The sequence below is a fragment of the Hemiscyllium ocellatum genome, chromosome 13, assembly GCF_020745735.1.
Source record: "Hemiscyllium ocellatum isolate sHemOce1 chromosome 13, sHemOce1.pat.X.cur, whole genome shotgun sequence".
Classification (NCBI taxonomy): Eukaryota; Metazoa; Chordata; class Chondrichthyes; order Orectolobiformes; family Hemiscylliidae; genus Hemiscyllium; species Hemiscyllium ocellatum.
This window is the reverse complement of record NC_083413.1, coordinates 20,158,179-20,182,228: the sequence shown is the minus strand read 5'-3', so window position 1 is coordinate 20,182,228 and position 24,050 is coordinate 20,158,179. Positions and strand designations below refer to the sequence as shown.

Sequence of the window (24,050 nt, the reverse complement as noted above, 5' to 3'; positions counted from 1 at the left end):
ATGGCTAACAGCATTGGAGCAGTTGAAGATCAAGGTTGGTAGTTGAGAGTTTGTGAAAATCCCTCTTAATAATAAGGGTAACACGGTAGCTCTGAACATTGTTCAAGAAACAATCCCACTCCTTAATGTACATCCTGGAGATTACATCACCCATAACTGGTGACAGAATCTTCACCCACTTCACTCTGGAGGTTTCTTTTAAGTTTCACTATATTTAAAAACATTCTAAAACCGATCTAACTATGTTACTGTAAGAATCTAACTAGGTTTTCAGTTATCTGTCTTAATTTCCTCTTTCTTTGTTCAGAATTCCTTCATCAAAATTGAATCCATATCCTTAGTAAATAAATCATGAGATAGCACTTTTTTTTCCTTTCATTACCTGTTGGCTTAGAGGCCATGAATAGCACAAATACTGAATTTCATACACATTAGATCATAAGATCTGGCTCTGCTATTGGATTGTCTGGACACAGAAAACTACAGAAAGATATGAAAGGGAGAAGGGAAAACTGTTTGCTGGATAAAGCAATTATTAAGTTAAAGAAATTGAAAAACTGAGTGGCCTGTCATACTGGCATATACACCCCCTCAAATTCTCCTCCCATATGACCTTTACCGAGACAGTCCAACAGCTCCAGACTCAAAGTAAGGAAACTCTACCTCTTATGTTTTTGTTCAATGCCATTAGTAAATAAGAACATTGGATCGAGGTGTCACAGTAGATTAATACATTAATCTTTCAGTGAGGGAATAAAGGAGAGCAAGAAATCTTTAATTCATGAAATTTTCTGTGGTCTGTGATGTATTTTAGTGAAAACTGCAGTTAAAGAAACAAAGTTTTGCATCTCTACAGTGCCTTTTATGACTTCAGGATATTTCAATGCACTTGAGTGCCAATGAAGTCCCTGTAATGTAGGAAACATATTTGCATACAGAAAATATTAACAAATAATAATAGGGTAATGACCAGATTAGATGTTTGACAATGTTAGCTGTGGATTTAATATCAGCCTACGACACTGTTGGGAACACATCGTCTCCTCCTGGAAACACTGGTCTTCAATATCTTACAGTTACCTGAAAGGATGAAAGTTACATGTGAAAAAGGAACACATCAGTGCCAACGACTGAGAGTGTAAGCCTGAAATTTGCATTCATGTCTTTGGTCTGGAACTTGAACTCAGCCTCCAGATTCTGTTATTCATTCATGAAACGTGAGTCTCACTGGCTAGGCCATTAATAACACAGATACTGAATCAACACAGATATAGCCTCTCAATCCTATTCTGCCATTCTGGATCATGGCTGATCTGATTTTTCTCACATCTACATTGCCGAGTTTTCTCAGTAAACCTTGATTCCCCTACTGATCAAAAATCTATCTACATCAATGATGTGGCTGCAGGTATGGAGTCACGCATAGGCCAGACAAGATAAGGGCAGTAATTCTCTAAAAAGTCATTAGTGGACCAGATGGATTTTTAAAAGAACGACTGACATTAGTTTCATTCCAGCAAGCTTTTAATTGCAGGGTTTTCTTTTGAAATTGAAATCAAATTTCACGATCTCCCATGGTAGGAGTTGAACCCATATCCCCAGTGTTTTGACTAGATTACTAAATCTTGTGATATTACCACTACACCATTCATTACCTTCCTATAAAGCACAAAGTGCTTCCCACTGAGGCATGGCAGACACTATCACAGTATTAAACATAAAGCAAGTAGTGGAGGTTTTTTGAATCCTTTATAATGAAAGCTGCAATGTTAAGGATCAGGAAAACAATTGCAACAAGTGGTTTCCATTTATCAATTTGTTGCATCTTTATTTTGTTCAGAGTTTTATCACTAACAAGAAATGTTGATGAGAAATCAAATGATGCTAACGAACCCTCGGGGCAGTTGATGGATCCCAGACAACAGAAGATTCAAACTCTTGGTGTCCACTTTGAACCACAGCTCCTCAACAGATGATGCTCAAACTATTTCTGTTGCACACCCTTCATGGTAAAAGCTGGATGTGAAATGAGGTATGAAGAAGGTACAGATTTATTACACAAAAACAAAACTCTGCAGATGCTAGAAATCTGAAGTAAAAACAGAAAACATTGGGAACACTCAGCAGCACAAAGCAGCATCCAAATTAAGGTTTTGGATCTATTAACTTTTATCACAATTGAGGAAACACAGAAATGTGAGGGGTTTTGAATTAGAGAAGGGTGGAGGGGGGTGTAGGTGGATAAAACAAAGAACTAAAGGTGAGGTCTGTTATAAGTTGAAGGATCATTTAAGAGAGATGCAAAACATCTGAGGGGAGGTGAGAAGACGTGTACACAGCCGATTGATCTGCATTTGGAATGCACTTCTCAAAAAAATGGTGGATCCAGATTCAAGAGATACTTATAGAAAGTTTGGATAAGTGCCTGAAGAGGGAATATTTGTCAAGTTTGAGGAAAGAGTAGGGAAATGGGATTAATTGGACAGCTCTTTCAAAGATCCAGATTAGATATAATGGGCTGAATGGCCTCCTTCTGTGATGTGTGATTCTGTTTTTATGTTAAATGAACTGCAAATTCACGAACACCTATTTTAAAAACAACCATCACGTTCTACCCCAAGGATAGCATTGATAAGTAATCTTTGGCATATATTGTTTCACTTAAATGCAACACATTCTCTGGAATCAGCAAGGGAGCAGAGAGAAGAGACCAAGACTGCGTAGAATCTAGTAGTTGGGTGGCCACTTGTTGCCAAATCCAAAACTGGATTGAGGCCAAAAAAGTTGGCATTGTGTTTAGCTCCAGCATTTCATTAGAAGGCTTTGGTTATGAAAACCTTAGCGATGTTAAAGCGACCACAAGTCTCAAACTAATTGAGGAACAACAGATTTGCATTTGAAGAAACAGTCTGTTTCAGTGTTTTTGCAAATTGCAACTATAATCCTTTAAAAGATGGGAAGAATTTTAACATAATCCATTGATGAAGAATTGATTTGATGGATTATGTTGCTCATTTTTTACCTTAAAATAGGCAGCTAATCAGATCCTGCCAGGTTCATGTAGAAGTGGTTAGGCTCAAATGTGGACTATCTGTTTACTGAGGCAATTGGGTGCTTAAAGGATCCAAGACTTAATCAGCAAATAAGATTTAAAGATAACCAATCCACAAATGAAACAATAGAATGTTGTTCTTTAACATTTCTCACTTTTTTTTTCTTTATTTCTATAGAATTTGTTCTTGAACATGAGAATTTGAAGCAGATACAGGTTATACTTCCCCTCAAGCCTGCTTAGTCATTCAACATGATCATGGCTAATCTTTGACTTTACCTCTATTTACCTCCCTTATCCCAATATCCCTCAAGTCCCTTAAAATCCAGAAATTTATCAATCTCAGTTTAACGCATCAATTGGGTTTCCACAGGCCTCTGGGCAAGATAACATCAAATATTCGCAACCTTTCGAGTGAAGGAATTTTACCGCATCTAATTCTGAATAACCAAGCTGCTATGTCTGACAAATCTCGCTGATTACAACAGATTTACCTGGTACTTTCACTATCTTATTCCTACAGGAGCAACTTCTGAAATCCTTAGTTTACCTGAAACACAGCAAATCCACTTGGGCTCCCAACTTGGAACATCACTCCAAACAAGTGTGATTCACAATCGTACCTACCCAGGGGCAGGTAAAATTACAAATTCATTCAAAAATGAGTTGTGTGGGTGATAGTTCAATGTTTTACCTACTTTTCACTTCCTTTGAGGAAGTGGAATTGAAATAATTAAAACACAAAGAAAATATTTTCAAGAAAATGTTAATCTGTTTTAAATATTTGGTAAATAAAAATTACAATTTGTCATTTGAGTGGGCTCCACTCCACACGCTCCAACATTTCTAGATTTTACTCCTTTATGTTTCAGTGGGTTGTACTATGAGATTGTGAATGTATATTTTTAAGCCAGTGGGTCAAGAAGAACTTTAAGATCCATGGAATTTTGTCTTCTCAGAGTTCAAATTCAATAGCTGATCCATTGAAGTGATTCCAATTACTTTTCTCTTTATTATTTGATGGGATGTGGGCACCACTGGCAAAGCCAGATTTGATGCCCATCCCTAGATACCATTGAACTCAATGCCTTGTTAGGCTATTCAATGAGAGTTAAGTATCAAATATGTTGCTGTAGATCTGGTGTCAAATGTAGGCCAGACTAGCTAATGGCAGCAGGTTTCCCTCCCTAAAGGACATTTTTGAATCAGGTGGCTTTTACAATAATTGATGATCTTATCATACACCTAATATTTGAAGCAGTAGTATCCATATGCAGCAAGATTTGGACAACATCCAGGCTTGAGGTAAGAAGTGGCAAGTAATATTCTTTCCACACAAGTAGCAGGCTATAACCATTTTCAATAAGAGATAACTTAATCATTGCTTCTTGTTGTTCAACGTCATTCACTGAATTCCCCACAAACAACATCCTGAAGCTGTCATTTAACTTTTCCAGATGGGTTACCCTGAAAAAGCTTAATACCATCCAGGACAAAGCAACCCATTTGTTTGGAACCCACTCACTACATTCAACATTCATTCCCTCCACTATCTATGAACAATAGCAGCAGTGTGAGTTATTATAGGACATTGTGTGGATGTCTCACCAACTCTCCATCCAAATCTGTGACCTCTACCAACCAGAAGGACAAGAGCAGCAGATATATTAGAATATCATTATCTGCATTTTTGATTCCAAGCCAAACACTATTCTGAGTTGAACTATATTGCCATTCCTCCTGTACCACTGGGTCAAATTCCTGAAACTCCCTTCCTAACTCGGGTAGCCCCTTCACCCCAAGGGCTTCAGTGGTTCAAGAAGGCAGCTTACTACCACCATCTCCAGAGCAATCAAAAATAAGCAATAAATGCTGACCTAGTCAGTTTGCCGACACACCACGAACCCATAAATGTTTTAATTGCAAGATGGAGTGTATTTTTAATCAATCTGTAAAAGTACCTTCATACGCTTACCTGGTTAGCCATTTGCAACATCTGAAGTGCTTAGTTGTATTCCAATCTACAACTTGCTATCAAAACTGCATAGAGAAATCTTTGGAAGGTCATAAGTCAGTAAACACTTCTTCATGCAAAAGGGAGTGAAAACACTGGAATTCACTTCCCTTATAAAGCTGTTGATGTTTTATATTCTGCAACTGATATTGCGGGAATTTTCTAAGATTTTTTGTTGAGGAATATGCAACCAACGATGGTGTTCAGATATACTTAATTCAGGCTCTAATCAAATGGTGAGAACAGTTTGTGGGCTGAAGGGCCACCTTATGATCTATGAAAGCGATTAAAGTATTTATCATGCTGGATTTTCTTTCATTAAGAATTTAATTATTTTTTAAGGTTTTTAGATATTTTCCCAATCACATCACTGGAGCACATGGGACTTGAATCTGTGTCTCTTGGCTCAGAATTAGGAACAATATTATTGAACTACAAGGACTCTTTAAAGTATTTTATTGATCCTGTGTTGACCATAGTCAGCTGACACTATCATTGGACAGTATATTGAATCTGGTATGAGCTGTGGAACGTTGGAACAGAAGCTTGTCAGGTAGCCCCGCAAGACTGTTCTGCTTTTCAGATGATTGATCTTGAAGCAGGAAACAAAGAGTAGTGATAAATGGCTCCCTTTAGGAATGGCAGGTGGTGACCAGTGGTGTGCCGCAGGGATCAGTGCTGGGACCGCAGCTTTTTACAATGTACATTACTGATATAGATGAAGGTATGAAAAATTTTCTGATGACACAAAGCTGGGCGGTAGGGTGAAATGTGAGGAGGATGTTAGGAGAATACAGGGTGACCTGGACAGGCGAGGTGAGTGGATGGATGCATGGCAGGTGCAGTTTAATGTGGATAAATGTGTGGTTATCTACTATGGTGGCAAGAACAGGAAGTCAGATTACTACCTAAATGGAGTCAAGTTAGGTAAAGAGGCAGTACAACGAGATCTAGGTGTTCTTGTACATCAGTCAATGAAAGCAAGCATGCAGATACAGCAGGCAGTGAAGAAAGCTAATAGCATGCTGGCCTTCATAACAAGAGGAATTGAGTATAGAAGCAAAGAGGTCCTTCTGCAGCTGTACAGGGCCCTGGTGAGACTACACCTGGAATATTGTGCGCAGTTTTTGTCTCCAAGTTTAAGGAAAGACATTCTGGCTATAGAAGGAGTGCAGTGTAGGTCCACGAGGTCAATTCCCGGAATGGGGGGCATATCTTACGCTGAAAGATTGGCGCGACTGGGCTTATATATGCTTGAGTTTAGAAGACTGAGAGGGGATCTGATCGAAATGTATAAGATTAGATTAGATTAGATTAGATTAGATTACTTACAGTGTGGAAACAGGCCCTTCGGCCCAACAAGTCCACACCGACCCGCCGAAGCGCAACCCACCCATACCCCTACATTTACCCCTTACCTAACACTACGGGCAATTTAGCATGGCCAATTCACCTGACCCGCACATCTTTGGACTGTGGGAGGAAACCGGAGCACCCGGAGGAAACCCACGCAGACACGGGGAGAACGTGCAAACTCCACACAGTCAGTCGCCTGAGTCGGGAATTGAACCCGGGTCTCAGGCGCTGTGAGGCAGCAGTGCTAACCACATTATTAAAGGATTATTAAAGGATTGCACACTCTGGAGGCAGGAATCATGTTTCAGTTGATGGGTGAGTCCCGAACCAGAGGACACAGTTTAAAAATAAGGGGTAGGCCACTTAGAACAGAGTTGAGGAGAAACTCCTTCACCCAGAGAGCGGTGGGTGTATGGTATGCTCTGCCCCAGAAGGCTGTGGAGGCCAAGTCTCTGGATACTTTCAAGAAAGAGTTGGATAGAGCTCTTAAGGATAGTGGAACCAAGGGTTATGGGGATAAGGCAGGAACAGGATACTGATTGAGGATGATCAGCCATGATCATAACGAATGGAGGTGCTGGCTCGAAGGGTTGAATGGCCTACTCTTGCACCTATTGTCAATTGGTTGATTTGTAACCCAAAGTCATCTATCCATTCTTCATACTCCTTAAAACTTTTAGTTAGTAAAATGCTGACAATTTCAGTTTTAAAATAGGTGTGTTGGAGTTGTCAGATATTTGTATTCAGAGAGTTTCTATAGGAACCAACCTATCAGAACTCGGTAATATAGTACAAACTTGCTTTGAAGGTTTCAATATTCTGCCGCCAGAAGCAATGGATTCAATGCTCAGACGCCAAGAACTGATTCACAAGCAGAATCTGGTTAGGTGAGTAGAGGTTTGCAATCATAGAAGTGGCTGCATTAGCTGTTTAATCTTTTGAATGCTGACCTTTCTCTGCAACTAGTCAAATATACAATTTACTGCATAGATTCTATATATAAAAAAAGAGCTATGATCATAATCAACTTCACAGTTTTTGTCTGATTGTGTTTTCAAATCCCTTCAATGACTCACCATTTTCTATCTCTTCCAGACCTACAGCACACAATGATCTCTGCAATCCCCCAACTCTGGCCTGTCACTGATTTTAAGCAATGGCACCCATGGTTTTCAAGGCTGAGACACTTAAGCACTGGACATCCCTTTTGAAAAATACCCACATTCCTAGTTTTCCAAGAGATAGTCTAAAAACATTGAATAATACAAATTTGAGCAGAAGCTGTCCAGTTGGCCCCTTGAGTCTGTTCCACTATTTGATAAGATCATGCTTTATCTGGTTGTGGCCTGAACTCCACTTTCCGGTCAACCACCATGCATTCTGATGCCCTTGTTAGTCGAGAATCTATCTAATTCTCACTTGAAAATATCCAAGGACCTGGGAAGATAATTCGAAAGGAAGCCTGGCTAAATTGTATAGAACACTAGTTAGACCACACCTAGAACACTAAACAGGTTTGTGCCCTTATCTAAGGAAAGATATACCGGTGTTGGAGGCAGCCCAGAAAAGATTCACTAAGCTGATCCCAGGTATGGAGGGATTTTCTTATGAGGACAGGTTGATTAGGTTGGACCTGTACTCATTGAAGTTTAGAAGAAAGAGAGGTGACCTTACTGAAACATTGAGATTCGGAAGGGGGTTTGACAGGATAGATGTGGAGAGGTCATCTTCCTTTGCAGCAGGACTCCAAATACATAGTTGCCTATTTAATTCTTTACCACAGTGAACTGTCAAGAATGGGTCATTTGTTATATCAAACTCTGAGATAGACAGATTATTAATCAATAACAGCATCAAGGGTTGCGGGCAAAAAGCAAGAAGGTGGAGTTCAGGATTGTCAGATCGGTCATGATCTCAGTGAATGGGTATAACTGATGCAATGGGCCAGATGCTCCTCATCTTATGGTCTTCTGTGCTTGCCCACTGCTCCAGTTAGCTAACCAATCCTCTATCCATGCTAACATATTACCCCTACACTATGACTTCTTATTTTGATGTGTCACCTGTTCAAACTGACGTCTGAACTCCCTTTATCCATGTTGTCTGTTACTTCCACAAAGAACTTTAATAAATCAGTCAAACACAATTTTCCTTTCACAAAACCATGTTGGGACATCCTGATTCTGTGAAGATTTTCTAAGTGTCCTGCTATAGCCTCCTTATTAAGGATTATGACATTTTCCTACGATTGCCACTTTCAACTCTTCTGTTATTTTGTCCAACATTCTTACACTGTCCTGTTCACTCTTCTTGCCTGTCACATTGTTCTGAAAATGTGTTGCTGAAAAAGCGCAGCAGGTCAGTCAGCATCCAGGGAACAGGAGATTTAACGTTTCAGGCATAAACCCTTCTTCACGTCGAATCTCCTGTTCCCTGGATGCTGCCTGACCTGCTGCGCTTTTTCAACAACACATTTTCAGCTCTGATCTCCAGCATCTGCAGACCTCACTTTCTCCTGTCACATTGTTCTGTCCTGCTGAAATAATTGCACAGAGGGCAGTATCCTATCACCCTTTGTTTACTTGTGCACAGTGCTCTGGCTATGGCCTGCCGACTCAGAGTCAGTCTCCTGAACTGAGGAGATTTTAAATCTCCTGTTAATATTGGTCAGCCAGGGTTTTCCTGATTGTGGTTGTTAATCTGGGCCAATCAAGGACCTCATAGTTAATAAAGTCCAGCTGGTTCTAATCACTACATCCCTCCACCACTTCCCCAAGTGGGTGGCACAGTGGCACAGTGGTTAGCACTGCTGCCTCACAGCGCCAGAGACCTGGGTTCAATTACCGTGGAGTTTGCATGTTCTCCCCGTGTCTGCGTGGGTTTCCTCCGGGTGCTCCGGTTTCCTCCCACAATCCAAAGATGTGCGGGTCAGGTGAATTGGCCATGCTAAATTGCCCGTAGTGTTAGGTAAGAAGTAAATGTAGGGGTATGGCTGGGTTGCGCTTTGGCGGGTCAGTGTGGACTTGTTGGGCCGAAGGGCCTGTTTCCACACTGTAAGTAATCTAATCTAAAGTGGGAGTATGCAGGCCTGGTCTTTCTCTTCTAGTTTTTCCTGTGACATTTTTGTCCCAGATCCAGTTCCTTTGACTCAGACTCTGACACAGACTGTGTGTACCAGATTATAGTCCATCTCTTGTGTCATGAGCATCTCAGGGCAGTTTCCCCCTCACCTTCCAGCACCAATGGTATGGATGCTGCATCTGCCTTGGACTCTGAGGTTTCCTCAACACTCGATGGAAGGAGAGAACCTATAGTTTCTTTCAGCCCTTCTGGCTGTTCTGAGGGACCAGGTATATTTTGCCCTGCCACATTTTCATGTTAATAGCTTTCAGGTGATCCATATGTTTATTCAGGACTGTATCTTTTCATACCCACCCATGCAGGGCCACTTCCATAGTACCAGCACAAAAATTATTCCCTTGAATTAAATTCTCTCTCTCTCCCAGAGGATGCCTGTGTCAGAATTGGCATTCCTGCTGCCGTTTCACACTCCGACCTTCCTCACACGTGTGGGTATGTCAGGTTTAACCTGATGTGGAGTCTACTCCCCCTCAGCAATTCTGCTGGAACCAACCCTGTTGTTGCATGCAGGGTGGTCCTATAACCAAGCAGGAACTGGAACAGGTTTGCATCAAGTGATGCTATAGGCTGCTGCTTTCAGCCTGCCTTCATCATTTGGTCCAGTCTTTCTGCCAGACCATTGGACAATAGATGGAATGGAGCTGTCCTTATGTGCTGAATGCCACTCAACTTCAGGAAATACTCAAATTCTCTCCTGGTAAATTATGTCCAATTGTCTGTGACCAGTACATTCAGGAGTTCCAACTCAATTCTCACTTAAATGCTGGAACAGGCTTTTAATTCTGTTTAAACATATGTTGGCCATTTTGTGTCTCAGCTATGGAAAGCCCTAACAACATGTCAAGTGCCTTTGGCCCCCTTTAATAATCACACTCATGTCACCACTGAAATAACTGCATTCAGGCCAGTATCCATCACCAAGCCACCCTTGACTTACTTGTGCAGAGTACACTGTCTATAGTCAGTCTCCTGAACAGAGGAGATTCTAAATTTCCTGTTAATATTGATGAGGCAGAGCTTTTCTGATTTGTCCAAATTAACAACCCAATCAAGTAGTCAATGATGTCTACCTGGTTCCCTCCCCAAGTCCGAGTATGTAGGCCACTAGCTGCCCTCTCACCTCTTAAGTTATCATGTCCACCCAGGCCTTGCATGGGTTATCCACCTTCGTAGCATTTCTTACCACCAGTAATGTTTCTGGCACTGTTCTATCTGTTACCCCCTCCCTCCCCACCCCCACCCCCACCACCAAACCATCATCTCCCAGACCATCCAGGACCTCATCACCTCAGGGGATCTCCCATCCACTGCCTCCAACCTCATAGTCCCACAACCCCGCACCGCCCGTTTCTACCTCCTGCCCAAAATCCACAAACCTGCCTGCCCCGGCCGACCCATTGTCTCAGCCTGCTCCTGCCCCACCGAACTCATCTCCCAATACCTCGACACGGTCCTGTCCCCTTTAGTCCAAGAACTCCCCACCTACGTTCGGGACACCACCCACGCCCTCCACCTCCTCCAGGATTTTCGCTTCCCCGGTCCCCAACGCCTTATTTTCACTATGGACATCCAGTCCCTGTACACCTCCATCCCCCATCACGAAGGACTCAAAGCCCTCCGCTTCTTCCTTTCCCGCCGCACCAACCAGTACCCTTCCACTGACACCCTCCTTCAACTGACTGAACTGGTCCTCACCCTGAATAACTTCTCTTTTCAATCCTCCCACTTCCTCCAAACTAAAGGAGTTGCCATGGGCACCCGCATGGGCCCCAGCTATGCCTGCCTCTTCATAGGATATGTGGAACAGTCCATCTTCCGCAACTACACTGGCACCACCCCCCACCTTTTCCTCCGCTACATCGATGACTGTATCGGCGCTGCCTCGTGCTCCCACGAGGAGGTTGAACAGTTCATCAACTTTACTAACACCTTCCATCCCAACCTTAAATTCACCTGGACTGTCTCAGACTCCTCCCTCCCCTTCCTAGACCTTTCCATCTCTATCTCGGGCGACCGACTCAACACAGACATCTATTATAAACCGACTGACTCCCACAGCTACCTGGACTACACCTCCTCCCACCCTGCCCCCTGCAAAAACTCCATCCCATATTCCCAATTCCTTCGTCTCCGCCGCATCTGCTCCCAGGAGGACCAGTTCCAACACCGCACAGCCCAGATGGCCTCCTTCTTCAAGGACCGCAGATTCCCCCCAGACGTGATCGACAATGCCCTCCACCGCATCTCCTCCACTTCCCGCTCCTCCGCCCTTGAGCCCCGCTCCTCCAACCGCCACCAAGACAGAACCCCACTGGTTCTCACCTACCACCCCACCAACCTCCGCATACAACGTATCATCCGCCGTCATTTCCGCCACCTCCAAACGGACCCCACCACCAAGGATATATTTCCCTCCCCTCCCCTATCAGCGTTCCGCAAGGACCACTCCCTTCGTAACTCCCTCGTCAGATCCACACCCCACACCAACCCAACCTCCACCCCCAGCACTTTCCCCTGCAACCGCAGGAAATGTAAAACTTGCGCCCACACCTCCACACTCACTTCCCTCCAAGGCCCCAAGGGATCCTTCCATATCCGCCACAAGTTCCCCTGTACCTCCACACACATCATCTATTGCATCCGCTGCACCCGATGTGGCCTCCTCTATATTGGGGAGACAGGCCGCTTACTTGCGGAATGCTTCAGAGAACACCTCTGGGCCGCCTGGACCAACCAACCCAACCACCCCGTGGCTCAACACTTTAACTCTCCCTCCCACTCCACCGAGGACATGCAGGTCCTTGGACTCCTCCACCGGCAGAACATAACAACACGACGGCTGGAGGAGGAGCACCTCATCTTCCGCCTGGGAACCCTCCAACCACAAGGTATGAATTCAGATTTCTCCAGTTTCCTCATTTCCCCTCCCCCCACCTTGTCTCAGTCGGTTCCCTCAACTCAGCACCGCCCTCCTAACCTGCAATCCTCTTCCTGACCTCTCCGCCCCCACCCCACTCCGGCCTATCACCCTCACCTTGACCTCCTTCCACCTATCCCACCTCCATCGCCCCCTCCCCCAAGTCCCTCCTCCCTACCTTTTATCTTAGCCTGCTTGGCTACTCTCTCTCATTCCTGATGAAGGGCTTATGGTCGAAACGTCGAATTCTCTATTCCTGAGATGCTGCCTGACCTGCTGTGCTTTAACCAGCAACACATTTTCAGCTGTGATCTCCAGCATCTGCAGACCTCATTTTTTACTATGGGATTGGGGTCTTTTCTCTACAATAACACTATGAGAATGAAAATTTTGTTCTTTAATTTTCATGATGCTTCATGGAATGCTTGGACGAATGCATAATGGAAGCAAACTAGCAGCTCATTTTACTTTATATTGATTTCCTTTTCTATTTATGCTGCTGAAGACTAATTTCAAGTTGTCCTTTCTCTCCTATTATAGCATTTTCTGTTTGTCATTTTAATACACCAGCATTCCATTACAATTCAAATTAAGATATTGAGCTTTGAACAACTGCTAATATTGTGATCAATCTTATAAAGTTAATATATTTCCCTATCGGTAAAATATTTGAGATTTGAAGACATTTTCAAGGTGCTCCAGGTCTATAAACATTCACTGTGGACAGGACATCCATTATTGAAACTATTTAATCTCACTTCCACCGATTTCTGTAATGGGCAACCAATTGAAAATTCCAGATTTATGCATGGACAGCATGGGAAAAACAATGTGTGTGTTTATGTCAATTTACCCCTTGTCCTTATTCTATGTAGGGAGAATCAGAAGTAGTATTTTTTTAAAACAATATCTATTATGAGGCTGGAATCTTTAATCTAAAGTGATTGAATTCAATTCTAGGCTGGAGGTGGATGCATTACTCCATCAGGAGGTGCTGGAGAACGCTCATCGAAAAGGACCATTGAGAGTGGAAGTGCCTTTCCTTTGTCCTGGCATTTCAACAGATGCCAATGCACATCACAACATATACAGGCTACCCAAAGGTCAACAAACCAGTGAAGCATTCCTCCATCAAAATGCATTGGGCAACGTTAGTGTCGATAATAGCCTGTTGGTAACATCCAATCCATATCCTCTGATGAATACATTGTGCAGAGATAGGAATCAGAGAGGCATAAAAAGGGTGGCCACTCAGAAGAATGCAGATGATAATTATAGTAGATCCAAAGGACACATAGAAGACAGGAAGCTGAACTGCACCTCAGTAACAACAGTGGAAGGAAAGGAAATTGGATGCGAAAATGAGTCAAAGTCTGGTCTTTCAGCTAACCCAAACCAAAACAAAATTGACACAAACTTACTATGCCCTTTTGGATTAATTAGTGGTTATAAAGAGAGTGAGCAAAGATTGAGAGAACATGGCAGTAGCAATGAGAAATTATTAGAGACAGACAATGGTAATACTTCTTACACTGGAACTGAGAAGGATATGCTCAAAAGCTGTGCCACATAAGTATATATTCCCTTCATCATTGCCTCTGCCAGCAATACCTTGCCGATTTCAGATACCAGGAAGAACAGGAATGAAATCAGGAAGGAGATTATTTTCCAATGCATTGAAGGTTTGTTATAACAACTGCCTTAATCTTGTTTTACGATTTACTATCTTTGCTTGTTGGTTATGATGAATGGACCTGTCTGTGTGCAGTATGTGCTCACATGACACTTAAAAATAAAACATGAATTGAGTTCCAGAGAACAATCATATTGCATTCAAAACATTTCTTTTGTTTCTGTCCCCATAGATGTTTCCAGACATGTTGAGTTTCTCCAGCAGTTTCTGTTTTTAATTGAAATTAATTAATTCTTAGGGCATCTCAGGAACATGAGAATCAAAACAAATATATATTAGAACTGTACACTGATTCAGCAGAGAGAGAGACACTTTGTCCAGCATGACTCTGCTGGCCCTCTTCAAGAGCAAATTGACTATTGCCTTTTCTCTGAAGCTCTGCAAACATTCACTCTTCAGTTAATTATTTAATTGTCTTTAGAAAGCCATGGCTGAATATGCCTGCACCATGCCCTCATGCAGCTAATTCCAGATCCTAAACACTGTCTGTGTAAAAATATTTTCTTTGTCTCGCTTTCGGTAATTTTACCATTCACCTTAAATTAGTATCCTCTTGTACTCAGTCCTTTCCTAATGTGAATGGTTTCTTCCTACCTACTCTGTCCAGTCCCCACATGATGTTGAATGGCTCTATCACATTTAATAATAACCTTCCCTTTATCTAAGGACAACAGACCAAGCTCCTCCAATCTTTCAATGTACCTGAAGTTCCTTATCCCTCCAATTATTCTTGTCAACCTTTTCTATGTTCTCTCTAATGCTTAATTAGAGTCACAGAGATGTACAGCATGGAAACAGACCCTTCGGTCCTACCCGTCCATGACGACCAGATATCCCAACCCAATCTAGTCCCACCCGCCAGCACCCAGCCCATATCTCTCCAAACCCTTCCTATTCAACTACCCATCCAAATGCCTCTTAAATGTTGCAATTGTATCAGCCTTCACCACTTCCTCTGGCAGCTCATTCCATACACGTAACACCGTCTGCTTGAAAATGTTGCCCCTTAGGTCCCTTTTATATCTTTCCCCTCTCACCCTAAATCTATGCCCTCTAGTTCTGGACTCCCCAACCCCAGGGAAAAGACTTTGTCCATTTATCCTATCCATGCCCCTCATAATTTTGTAAACCTCTATAAGGTCACCCCTCAGCCTCCGACACTCTAGGAAAAATAGCCCCAGCCTGTTTAGCCTCTCCCTATAGCTCAATCCTCCAACTCTGGCAACATCCTTGTGAATCTTTTCTGAACCCTTTCAAGTTTCACATCTTTCTGATAGGAAGGAGACCAGAATTGCATGCAATATTCCAACAGTGGCCTAACCAATGCCCTGTACAGCCGCAACATGATCGTCCAACTCCTGTACTCAATACTCTGATCAATAAAGGAAAGCATACCAAATGCCTTCTTCACTATCCTATCTACCTGTGACTCCACTTTCAAGGAGCAATGAATCTGCACTGCAAGGTCTCTTTGTTCAGCAACACTCCCTAGGACCTTACCATTAAGTGTATAAGTCCTGCTAAGATTCGCTTTCCCAAAATGCAGCACCTTGCATTTATCTGAATTAAACTCCATCTGCCACTTCTCAGCCCATTGGTCCATCTGGTCCAGATCCTGTTGTAATCTGAGGTAACCCTCTTCGCTAGGAGAAAGTGAGGACTGCAGATGCTGGAGATCAGAGCTTAAAAATGTGTTGCTGGAAAAGCGCAGCAGGTCAGGCAGCATCAAAGGAACAGGAGAATCGATGTTTCGGGCATAAGCCCATTTCTGAAGAAGGGCTTATGTCTGAAACGTCGATTCTCCTGTTCTTTTGATGCTGCCTGACCTGCTGCACTTTTCTAGCAACCCATTTTTAAGCTCTAACCTTCTTCTCTGTTCACTACACCTCCAATTTTGGTGTCATCTGCAAACTTACCAACCGGAACTCTTATGCTTGCATCCAAATCATTTATGTAAATGACAAAAAGTAGAGGACCCAGGACCGATCCTTGTGGCACTCCACTGGTCACAGGCCTCCAGTCTGAAAAACAACCCTCCACCACCACCCTCTGTCTTCTACCTTTGAGCCAGTTCTGTATCCAAATGACTAGTTCCCCCTGTATTCCATTAGATCTAACCTTGCTAATCTGTCTCCCATGGGGAACCTTGTTGAACGCCTTACTTAAGTCCATATAGATCACATCTACTGCTCTGCCCTCATCAAACTTCTTTGTTACTTCTTCAAAAAACTCAATCAAGGACTATCCCTAATCAGTCCTTGCCTTTCCCAATACATGTACATCCTGTCCCTCAGGATTCCCTCTAACAACTTGCCCACCACCGAGGTCAGGCTCACCAGTCTATAGTTCCCTGGCTTGTCTTTACCACTCTTCTTAAACAGTGGCACCACGTTTGCCAACCTCCAGTGTTCTGGCACCCCACATGTGACTATCGATGATACAAATACCTCAGCAAGAGGCCCAGCAATTGCTTCTCTAGCTTCCCACAGAGTTCTCGGGTACACCTGACTAGGTCGTGGGGATTTATCCACCTTTACCCATTTCAAGACATCTAGCACTTCCTCCTCTGTAATCTGGATATTTTGCAAGATGTCACCATCTATTTCCCTACAGTCTATATCTTTCATATCCTTTTTACTTCTAACCAAAGCAATATAGACAAGTTAAATGAGTCAAAGTGAGATGGACAGGTTAAATGAATGGGAAACATGGTGGTAGATGGCGTGTAATGAGGGAAATGCGAGGAAAGATGAACAATCATTTTGGACTGAAATGACAAGAAATTGCTTCACTCCAAGGTTTATGAATCTTTGGCATTCCCTCACCCAGGGTGTTGTGGGTGCCCATTTTGAATATTTTTAAGACTGAGACAGACAGAATTTTGGTCCCTTGGAGAATCGAGGACATGGATAGCAAGTGAGAAAGTGGAGTTGAATACAAAGATCAACTAAAATCATATTAAATGATGGAGCAAGTTTGATGAGCCATATGAACAATTCCTGGTTCTGTTCCTTATGTTTTATTTTTACGTACTTAAATTCTTATATCTTTGCACTCTTCCTTAAGTGATGTGCTCAGATTTGAACACAATCTTTCAGTGGAGACCAACACAAAATTCAATAAAGGTCCATCTTAATTCCTTTACTTTTTTACTTTATGCCTTCATTCTTAAAAGCCCAAGAACCTTATTAACCTCTTCTTCAACCTACCACCTTCAAATGTTTGTGCTCTTATAGCCCCAGGTTTCTCCTCCTTTAGAAATTGTACCATTTAGTTTATATTGACTTAATAAACATTGAAAGGACAGCAGATGTTGGAAATCAGAAACAAAAGCAGAAATGGCTGGAACGGCTCAGCAAGTATCTGAGGAGAGAAATCAGAGTTAAGGTTTCAGGTCCAGTGACCCTTCCTCGGTGTTTAATTTCTCTCCACAGATGCTGCCAGACTTATTGAGCCTTTCCAGCAATTTCTGTTTTTGTTTCGTATTAAGTTTCCTTGCTCTGTCTCCCAAAATGTATCACTTCACCCTTTTAAATGTATAATCTGTTCTAATTCAATATGTTTCTTTAAATATTAATTAAATATATAAATTCTTATTTCAACTGCTTAACAACCGTGTTAATTCTTTTAAAAGGAACCGCTTAATTTCATTATTAATCAACAACTAGATTTTGGAATAGTACATCAATTTCCTCCTATAATATCATCTTACATTAATTCATTCATGACATATATCGAGAGTGGTTATAAATTCTGACAGAGGCTTTCAATTAATTACTGACACATTTCATGTCTTCTCGACCTCCAATTCCCACAAGGGCAAAATGACAACTTTCCATCTTTTCTTCAGCAGGACCCCATACTGTCGTCTTACCAGAAGACGATGAAAACATTCAGAAGTGAACAGTGGATGATGTTTACAAGTTTGTCAGCTTCTTGCCAAGTTGCTCAGATTATGCTCAAGTAAACGTTTTCCTTTTCAATTCCATGATGGCTTATTTTGTCCCTTTACATTATTTATTTATTGAATGCTTCAGTGGAGGCAAATATAGCAACCAGCATGGCTTCACAAACAAAAAATGAGAGAAATAGTTAATTTGCCTGTGGCATGAGGAATAAAAGTTGGCCAGGACTTGGGAGAATTCCATATTGTGGGTTAAGTACCAACACAGGAAATTTTAACTCCATGTAAATATCTAAAAGTGCTCTAGGTTACAGCAGATTTGGTGGAAATAGAAACTAAATTAATATTTTACATCAATGACCTCTTTTGTTTTGCTCAAATGAAAGGTAATTGATCCAGAACACTGGGCTCAATTTTACTGTGGGCCATGAAGCCACTACAGCACTGTTTTAGTCAGTTGCAGGATTCTGGCTGTATTTCTCAAAGTTCCAGCAATTAATTAGCTGTTATCAAATCTTTTGTCCCTTTAAAAGAAGTCTGTTTAGCCCAAAAGCTGACAACCAGAGCGTGGAGAACCTGCAGTCTCAGCAGTGCCATTGTAACCAGTGGCAATTGATGGGACAGCATCTGCAATAAGAGGTCATATGGAAGGACAAATAGGTAAGTGTGATCTGGAAGAACCAAGGTGAGGGGTGGGGGAGGAATGGATGGTCAGCAATGTCAGCTCCAGCAAGAGGATGAAAGATGATGGATGGAGTGGGGAGGCAGTACCCTAACCATGGACCCCCCCTACCCAGATTGCCCATGCAATACTCCAACAGGATGCCACCACCTCAAGGTCATCTCTGCCCACTGCAGAAAACCCAGCACTACTGATAATGTCAGTGGAGAAGAAACGTATCAATTGCCAATTTTAATGGCTAACTTAGCCTCTGTGCAGGAGGCACACATTCCAACCTCCCCAACCTGAGTAAAATGGCAGTGGAGTAGAGCTTTTGAGCACAGGACTCCTCTGCTCTATCCACTTTTCTTTTTATTTCATTTCTTTTTTGTTCTCTCTTACCTTTTCTTTCCTCTTCTGTTTTATTTTACTTACCTCTTGGTGAAAAACTCAGTTGTGGTGACAGCATCGGCAAGTGAGCCCAGCACCACAGCCTCAAGTAGGCCCAGCTGCGCAGCCTTGAGTAGACCCAGCAGTGCAGACTCGTGGGTGGCAGCTGCAGAGAGAGTTTGGATTCCTGGTGGCTTCTGCATCATCAAGGTGGTCCAAGCACTGACTCATGGTTGCTGCAGAGGCAAGTTTGGATGCCCAGTGGCATCTGTGTCTAGTGCAGATTCATAAAGGGGGCGGCAGAAGCAAGTTTGGGCCCATAATATAGCATCAGCAGCAGCTGCATCGGCAAGGTGGGCCCAAAGCAGACTCATGGCAGCAGCAGAATCGAGTTTGGGCCAGTACCATACCTGGAGGCATCGGTGGCCTCTGCATTGGCAACGTCCAGCGAGGACTCAGTAGTAGGGGTGTTATGGAGGTGAGATGATGCCAAAGAGTGACAACTTTTGTTCCTGTGACGTGCAAAAGGGATCTGGGCCTCACCACCAGGACAATCACCCTTTATATTCTATGTTTTGGTTTTTTTTTCTGAGTTTTAAGTTGGTACCAAAGAGTGGTGTCACTATACAACACTTTTCACTGTACTTTGTAACAAGATGCATATGGCAATAAATAAATAAAATAAAAATGGAAAAGTAATTGGAAGACAACAGAACTTCCAGCACCCACTTTCCCTCACCATTTCATGGTCTCATCAGCCTCACAACCACACTCCCCACAGGGTGAAATACAGCTGATAACTCGACTGCTCTGTCCACAGAAAGTGCACACCCTGCTAGCTATCCCTGTATTTTTATGGCTTTATTACAGATACCCAATATCTGTGATACTTTGCTTCTGCCATCAGTTTAATATCCTTGATAATAGATCTGTCCAAGGCAGAACTCCTTACATAACAAGTGCTTGGAAAGAACTAGATCTTAGTCCTTGCTCCAACATGCACCATCACTCTCATTAACATCAACAGTTCAGTAGACATGGATGAATGAATGGAAGCAGCATCTGTTCTGAAACAAAGAATAAGCAGCACATAACCAGGAGACAGTGAGGTTGCAGATGCTGGAGATCAGAGTTGAGAGTGTGTTGCTGGAAAAGCGCAGCAGGTCAGGCAGCATCCGAGGAGCAGGAGAATCGACGTTTTGGGCTGGAGCCCTTCATCAGGCGCACATAACCAGGAACAGCCTGAAGAAGCAACCACTCATTTTATTTTTCAAAGCCACCATTAGGCAAGGACAAGCAAAATAAATCAATCAAAAAAATTACTGAATCCTTCATTTAATAACCATGACCTAGATTTTTTTCCAGTGGTGCCACACCACCCACACAGTCAGTGGAGAATGCATTGACATCTCAACCATTTAACCCAAAAAGAGGCATTAATTGGCTGGAGATAGATGTCAGCCCCGTAACTGGAAGAAATATCAACTAAGAGAGCTGCCAGCATATCTGACCCGCTCATCCCAGCAGCCCTCGATAGGATGAGAGAGAGAGTATGTGACAGTGAGTGAGTGTGAGAGTGAATCAATGTGGAAATGTGAGAGTATGAGAGTGATTGTGAGAGTGACTGTGATAGTTAGTGAGTCAGTCAGTCAGTCTTTGAGGCTGGGCAGAAAATAACCCTTTAAGTGCTTAGTTGAAAGTAAAATACTGTGGATGCTGAAGACATGAAATAAAATAAAAAGTGCTACAGCAACTTAGCAGGTCTGGCAGCATCTGTGGAGAGATAAATAGCTGATGTTTTGGGTTCAATCTTCTGAACCAAATCTACTTATCTCTATTCAGATGTTGCTGGTGCTGTTGAATTTCTCTCATATTTTCTGCTTTTATTACTTAAATGCTCATTAATTGGCCAGTTATTTTGCCAATCAATGCATTTTCTTGGTTCTGACTATAGTGAATCTGGAGGGGGCATTGGTTTAGAGGCTTGGTCAATATTCATATTTTTCATTCTCCTAACCCCTAGACCTTCAAAGATCATGCTGTTGATGGGGTGACTCTTCTTCTTCTCATTGAAGGACATCTTCTGGATACAATGGGTCTGAAGATGGGTCCAGCTTTAAAAATCCAATCCCAGGTACATTCCAGGCTGTCAGATGGCCACAACTCCAATATTCACCATCTCCATTAACAACTTTAAGGTAGAGGTAGATTTTACTTGATTATCAAGTGGTTGAAAAGTTACTCAGAGTATACAGAAATATTGAGTTGAGTTTAATATCATATCAGCTATAATCTTAATGAATGGCAGAGGAGGTTTGAAAGGCTAAATGGCCTACTCTTCTGATATATTTGTTAGTTCATGGCTCAGACCGACATGTTCGAATTCATCATAAAATCAACAATTGGCATTTCAAATGGATTTTTTTTGTGACACCAAACTAGCAAATACACTACCACCTTGTGGGAAAATTGTAAATAATCTGTTACTATTATAGAGTCATAGAGTAATAGAGATGTACAGCATGAAAACAGACCCTTCGGTCCAACCCATCCATGCTGACCAGATATGCCAACCCAATCTAGTCCCACCTGCCAGCACACGGCCCATATCCCTCCAAAATCTTCCTATTCATATACCCATCCAAATGCCTCTTAAATGTTGCAATTGTACTAGTGTTAGAACAGGTGGAATCACATCTGATGAACATATATAAATTTATGAATGGCAATGGTTCCAACCTCATCAGCTGTTTTCAAACTTCAAGAGTGAAGATAAAAGTGTTAATTCACTGGGATTGAGTGTTTGTAAAGAATATTGCTGGGATAAAGGATGTTTTTGCAATTTATGATAAAATCTTTCCAAATTGTGTGGTGTACGTTTTTTTTCTTTTGTGGACTATATTTATGTTATTTGCTGTAAGTGCATCTTTTGAATGTTTTCAGTGACCGACCACCATAATAACAAAATTGCAAAAATAAAACTTATGGTTTATCAAACAGATTTCATTCTGGGATCTGACTTGTCAGAATTATCATCAATTGGGTTCATAACACTATCACCCTAACTTCCTTAGACTTAAAAGTTGATTTGAGGACATAATGCTAGACTGTTACAATTCTTACAAAGGTTAATAGCAGAAAAGCATTTCAATGACTGTCGAGAATTTTAGAAGATTCTTAAACTGTGAAAACAGTGTTGAGGATTCTGCCAATTATAAGAATATGATATTTACATTTTCACTGGCCTGTTTATAGGCAAAAGCTCAACAGAAATCTGACAAAATAAAAGCATAAATTGCTAGAGAAACTCAGCAGGTCTGGCAGCATCTGTGGAGAGTAAGAAGAGTTAACATTTCAGATCCAGTGACCCTTCTTCAAAACAATTCTTTGTTTTATAGAAGCAAGATAAATACTGGCTCTGACTTATTTTAATTGAAAGCAAATCATTTAATTGTAAAGTTCTAAGTAATGACAAGTAGATTAATACTTTTTTTTATTCATTCTCATTCCAGGTGTCTCGACGTGTGGGGAATGTATTGTATGTGATGAACTCTGCGGTCTCTGCACCCCTGCAAAGTGCTTTTGGTGAAACGGTCAATCAGACGTCAGATGGAATTTCACCCATAGCATCTGCTGGAGGTGATGACCTGCGGAGAAGTCCAGGTCGACGAGACCAGGAGAAATTCAAGGCTTCGGAACAAAGTACAGTGGAAACACCAGACAAAACACCTGATGAACAACGTCATTTACAGGCTTCTGAGACCATCTAGGTTGAATTGTTTGAGCTGGATTCAATGTGTAGATCTCTTGAGTTTGTGATACTTGGGTCAGAAAGCAATACTAATCTTCAATTGTAAATAAGCTACCTGTAAGTGTGATTCAGTGAGTAACAGCTATTGGACCCCAGAAGTTTAATGCCCTTTCATTTGAAATTATTTCACATGGTACAGAAATTGATCCAAATTAACAGTTAAACATGTAACAGCTGGGGAATTTGTCGAACATATGAAGAAAATAACAAAATTCATTCTTAACTATAATTCTCTCCTTTCATTTATTTTTTTCTTCTTTCATTTAATATATATTTATTCTTTCTTGCTTTTTTTAAATCCCATTGTTTTCTTTGCATTGTATTTTTCCCTATTTTCTCTTTTCATTCTTGTCTTTCACTTTCTCTCTGGTTTTATAACTTTCTTTTCAAATATTGGGTTCCTCCAAATAATTATATCTTTTATTATACAGTGTTTCCAAATAATCAAATCAATTTCTCCAAGTTCTTATTCTACTAATTGACACAATCCAGACAATATCAATAAATAAAAGTCCAGGAACACTGTAGAGTAAAAGAATCATCCTCATTGGCTCTAAAGCATCACAAAATTTAAAGAATCCAATTTTTTTTCCAAAAATAGTGCCTTCATTCATGACTGACAGGGAATGTATTCTAGCTTCCTCTGAGAAGTTGGTGGCGAACTGTCTTCTTGAAATACTTCTATCCAAGAGGTGAATTTCCACAGTGGTGGCAGGGAGGAATTTTCAGAATGTTGACATAAAGATGACAAAGGAGCTAACAATATAGGTGCAAGTCAGAGTGTCATGTTGGTTGGACAGCAACTTGCTGGTGGTGGTGCCATAATGAGCCTGCTGCCCTTGTCCTTCCAGCTGTAGATACCATAGATTTGAAAGCTGCTTTCAAAGGTCATATAGCAAGTTGCTGCTGTCCTTGATGACATATACAGGGTATCAGCAACAGAGAGAGTGAATGTTCAAGGTGTGAATTAGAGGTGGATGGCAGAATAAGGCGGATGGCCTGAAAAGGTTCTCTCAGAAGCTTTGGAAATACTTCTACTCAGTGATACATAAATGACTGTCACCGGGAGGAACTGCTCTAAGCTTAGACCATTAGACCATAAGACATAGGA

At 41.8% G+C, this 24,050-nt stretch overlaps 1 protein-coding gene across 1 annotated transcript; it reads left to right on the top strand.

The window, feature by feature from the left end:
* On the top strand, positions 1 to 22,898 carry samd7 (sterile alpha motif domain containing 7). Its single transcript, XM_060834399.1, is given in 7 exon segments — positions 1 to 34; positions 3,576 to 3,689; positions 7,231 to 7,309; positions 13,441 to 14,042; positions 18,024 to 18,136; positions 21,152 to 21,262; positions 22,641 to 22,898. Coding segments are annotated over 7 exon segments (1,311 nt in total).
* Positions 22,899 to 24,050: the final 1,152 nt, after the last annotated feature.